The sequence below is a fragment of the Sinocyclocheilus rhinocerous genome, unplaced genomic scaffold, assembly GCF_001515625.1.
Source record: "Sinocyclocheilus rhinocerous isolate Xijiao unplaced genomic scaffold, SAMN03320098_v1.1 scaffold2743, whole genome shotgun sequence".
Taxonomy (NCBI): domain Eukaryota; kingdom Metazoa; phylum Chordata; class Actinopteri; order Cypriniformes; family Cyprinidae; genus Sinocyclocheilus; species Sinocyclocheilus rhinocerous.
In genome coordinates, this window is record NW_015663513.1 from 54,760 (window position 1) to 58,784 (window position 4,025).

A 4,025-nucleotide genomic window follows, 5' to 3' on the forward strand; every position below is an offset into this window, starting at 1 on the left:
GTAAAAAATAACATGGATTGGCACGGAAATTTAGTAATTACACCATAAATGCATATAATTAAAGTCTACTGTTTCACAGTCAACACATGGCTTTTTGGCTAGATTTAAAACAAGGAAAAGTGCACTTTTAGATAAGCAAGGCAATAATAGATGGCACTCGTGGTGGTAGTTAAACAGTTATATTTATTGAGTTTAAACGTGAATATGTCTATGAAAGGTTGTATTACTGTACTGTGATAAAAGAGTATCACAATGCTGAAAAAGCATTTTCAGAAACAACGTTTGGATTTGAAATCAAAATGATGGATAAATGTTGTGTTTGTGGTAAACAGCCGCGGATCAGAGCGGACTGCAAACGCGTCCTGTGCGAAAGCAAAATGAGTCCGTGCTGCTTCTGCACCGCATACACATAGGCTGTATATGCACTGCAGACGGAGTACGTGTGAACTTGCCGCAACAAATCTAGTTCAACAATTGAGGCAACGCCACAAAGAGCTCTATGACCAATGCATGGCAAAAAAAAAATCCCCGGACACGGGATTTATTTTATTTTATTTTTTTGCCATATGTCTATTCTAGAGACATTTTGTTACACCTTTACTTAGTGATTATTTTGCCTTATGTCTGTTCTAGAGACATGTTACAGCTTTTTGATAAAGCTCTAATTGGTTTTCTTTTGGAAATATGTTTCAAATTCACACTGAATGCATTAATGACTGTAAAGCATGTCTGTGTGTGTCAAAATCGTGATTAAAATCAAAATCGCAAAATTGATCAAAGAAATCGCGATAGTTTTTTTTTTCCATATCGCACAGCCCTAGTTTGTATTAAATCATGTTCATATGAGTGAAAATCACAAGCCTCCACATTTACTGACTGACTGTTGCTTTGGTCTGTGAGCTTAAAGCGATAGTTCATCCAAAACTGATAAAGCATTGTTACTTGCACTTTCAGGTCAGTGATGTATTACCACTGGAAAGGTTACATTCATTAACACTTTCCTTCTCTCTAACATAAATATGCTTGCAGAGTTCTTGCAAATGTCTTTGATAAATTAATGTCCTTTTCACAACTGTAATTCAAGTTAATTTCCCTATAAATTTATTTATACACACACACACGCACACATAAAGGGTAAAGTAGCATTTCAGTTACCTTTTATTTCTTTCTGCCTCTTTCAGTTTGCAGCACTACTCTATGGGTCGGCCAAGTGGACAAGAAAGCCACCCAACAAGATCTTACTAACCTCTTCGAAGAGTTTGGCCAGATTGAATCGATCAATGTGAGTTGAGTTTCTGTAAACTTGAGCACTTGAGAGTAAACTTGAGAATGCTCTTTAAATTAGTTTGCTTTTTAATTATATCAGTTATGCCATCTAGCCAAGAGGCATTTTTGGAGTCTCCAGATATTTTTGGCTGAAGTTTAATTAAGAATACCCTAAAACGGGAAGTGTTTTAGGACAGCTCAGTAGGTCTTCAGCTGTTGTTGTTTTTTTTGTTTTGTTTTTTTAAAAGAGTTGGTGAAACTGGAAACTAACGCTTTTACTGCACAAGTCTGAATGTAATGTTTTTTTTTTCTTTCTCTAGATGATTCCTCCCAGAGGCTGTGCTTACATCTGTATGGTTCATCGTCAGGATGCATACCGCGCCCTTCAGAAACTGAGCACAGGCTCCTACAAAATCGGTTCAAAGGTCATCAAAGTATGTGTGAAGAATGTTCACCGACTTGAAATCTTTGCAATGATCTATAACATTTTTGGGAGGGGAATATGTCTAAACATGTTTCATTGCTTGCAGATTGCTTGGGCCCTCAATAAAGGGGTGAAACAGGAGTATAAGCAGTTCTGGGATGTGGACCTTGGGGTGACTTGTATCCCATGGGAGAAGGTCAAACTGGATGATCTGGATGACTTTGCAGAGGGAGGCATGATTGACCAGGAGACCGTCAACAATGGTGAGAAGAATTTACTTGTTCAGCAGCTGAAAGTTTGGTATGTATTGTGTATATATTTGATCTTCTACACAGTACTTTTCCCATTCATAACAATACCGTTTTTTTATGATGCAGAATGGGAATCCCAGAGAAATACAGAGACAGCCAAAGAGACTCAGAATCAGGCTGTTACAGCTGAAACCAGTACAGCAAGCAGCACACCCAGTGAGGCCTTTACCCAGCCTGTCACTATGATGCCCATGCAGGTATGATAATAACACTAAGTCAGGCCTTAAATTGCCATGACAAATGGAACAAAACGTGTTTAGGTTTCTTACTGTTGTATGTGATTACTAGATAGTAGGGAAGTTGTTGTTTAGCCATTAATCTATGACGGTAACCGAAAGGGATAAAAATGAAAATCCTGTCATTAATGACTCGCCCTCATGTCATTCCAAACCCGTAAGATGCACGTTCAAGGCCCAGAAAGGTTGTAAGGACATCTTTAAAATAGTCAATAGGGCCCGAGGACAGCTGAATTAATAATGAATGACTGTTTACTTATCTATGGATGGCTTATTTTGATTTAGATTCCAGTGGCACAGACGGTCCCTGCTGTTGGCCTTGTGCCTCCATCCTTCCCTGTCAACATGGCAATGCCCCCACCAGGCTTTGGTCCCCCACCACCTTTTCTAAGGGCAGGGTTTAATGTCTCACAGCCTCCTCCAGGTACATGGTGCCAACCTGAATACTAAATAATGAAGTTTTTAACTGTATGATGGATTTAAAAAAAAAATATATATATATATATACATCAATTTGTAAATTTCTCTTTCACAGGTTTCATGGCCACGCCAGGAGTAGGACCGTCTGCAGTTGGAACCAGTCTTGCTTCAGCTCAGACCTGTATGTTAACCAGCCTCTAAAATAAGTTATTATTATTTTGCATAATGTTGCTTGTGAAAGCACTGTCCTTAAGGTCCAATTTTCAAGCTTCTAAATGGGCCTTTTATCACTCTATCGCCTTTATAGCTCTAGTGCAGCCTTCGTTGCCAACCACTCAAGAGAACAGCAAGGATTCTCCGTTTGGAGCCATGATTCCTCCCACCAGTACTATTCCTGGGAGTTTTATTCCGTCAGCAATGCCCGGGGCAGTAGTCTTTAACCCTGTGGGAGCACAGCATCAGCAGAGCAGCGCTGACAAAATGCATCAGTCGGCAGAAACGATGGAGACAGCTTCTGAGATGACACTACGGGGTAAATGGGTTTATAAGAACATTTTACATAATGTCAGTACAAGTCATATACAGCTAGCAAACCATATACTGTTATATTTTTCTGTAGAACACAAAAGGAGAATCTTGCAGCAATTCATATGACTTGTGTGTTATATTTTAAGCTTGGCATGATGCATCTGCGTGCTATCTAAACATGGGTGCCAGTTATATTTTATGGATTTGGTGGAGAGAAAGCACATTTTCATTCACACCAATATGAGACATTTTGTATTTATCTTTGTACTTTTTTTGCAGGAATGCAAAATGCAGTGCGCAGTGGAATGGGTCTCCTCGGTATGCACCCTTCTGCATCTCTAACACATCCTCTCTCTGGCCAGAGGATGGCAGGGCTGCTTCCCCTGGAACTGCGACCCAACCTGCTCCAGGGACCCGGGGGCCGCTTCCCCCTGCTCATGCAGCCAGGCCTTGCACATCAGACCAACAACGTCCTGGATGCTTCACTTCAAGCCCAAGCCCGCATTCGGATTCCATTCTCTCAAATGGAGCAGTTCAACCGTGCTGAAGGCACTTTCGCAAGGGCACCTAACCCTTCGTCTGCTGGAGCTGACAGTCTGGTCAAGACTGATAATGAAACACCACGCAGGTCAGATGTAGGTGCCCAACAAGAAGGAGATCAGGACTATCGCTTTCCACCGCCAGAGAAGCAGAGCACAGGGTTGTTGAAGACCCCTCCTTTGGAGATGCGTACTGAGCCTGTGCCTGCCAGACCACCTTTACCACCTTTACCTCCGAGAACAGTCTTGCAAGCCGAAGGTCGAGAAGGTAGAAGAGAAAATATGTCCGGAATGTCCGGAG

The 4,025-nt window shown here is 41.3% G+C and overlaps 1 protein-coding gene across 4 annotated transcripts in view; it reads left to right on the forward strand.

Moving 5' to 3' along the window:
- scaf8 (SR-related CTD-associated factor 8) overlaps positions 1-4,025 on the forward strand; it is a 48,818-nt gene that overhangs the window by 39,684 nt on the left and 5,109 nt on the right. For 3 of the 4 annotated variants that reach the window (XM_016539302.1, XM_016539303.1, XM_016539304.1), the window contains exons 13-16: positions 1,182-1,282; positions 1,587-1,700; positions 1,797-1,953; positions 2,068-2,198. In XM_016539302.1, coding sequence (XP_016394788.1) covers positions 1,182-1,282; positions 1,587-1,700; positions 1,797-1,953; positions 2,068-2,198 — 503 coding nt within the window. The remainder of the gene's footprint in view (positions 1-1,181; positions 1,283-1,586; positions 1,701-1,796; positions 1,954-2,067; positions 2,199-4,025) is intronic. The other variant, XM_016539305.1, reaches the window with a different exon arrangement.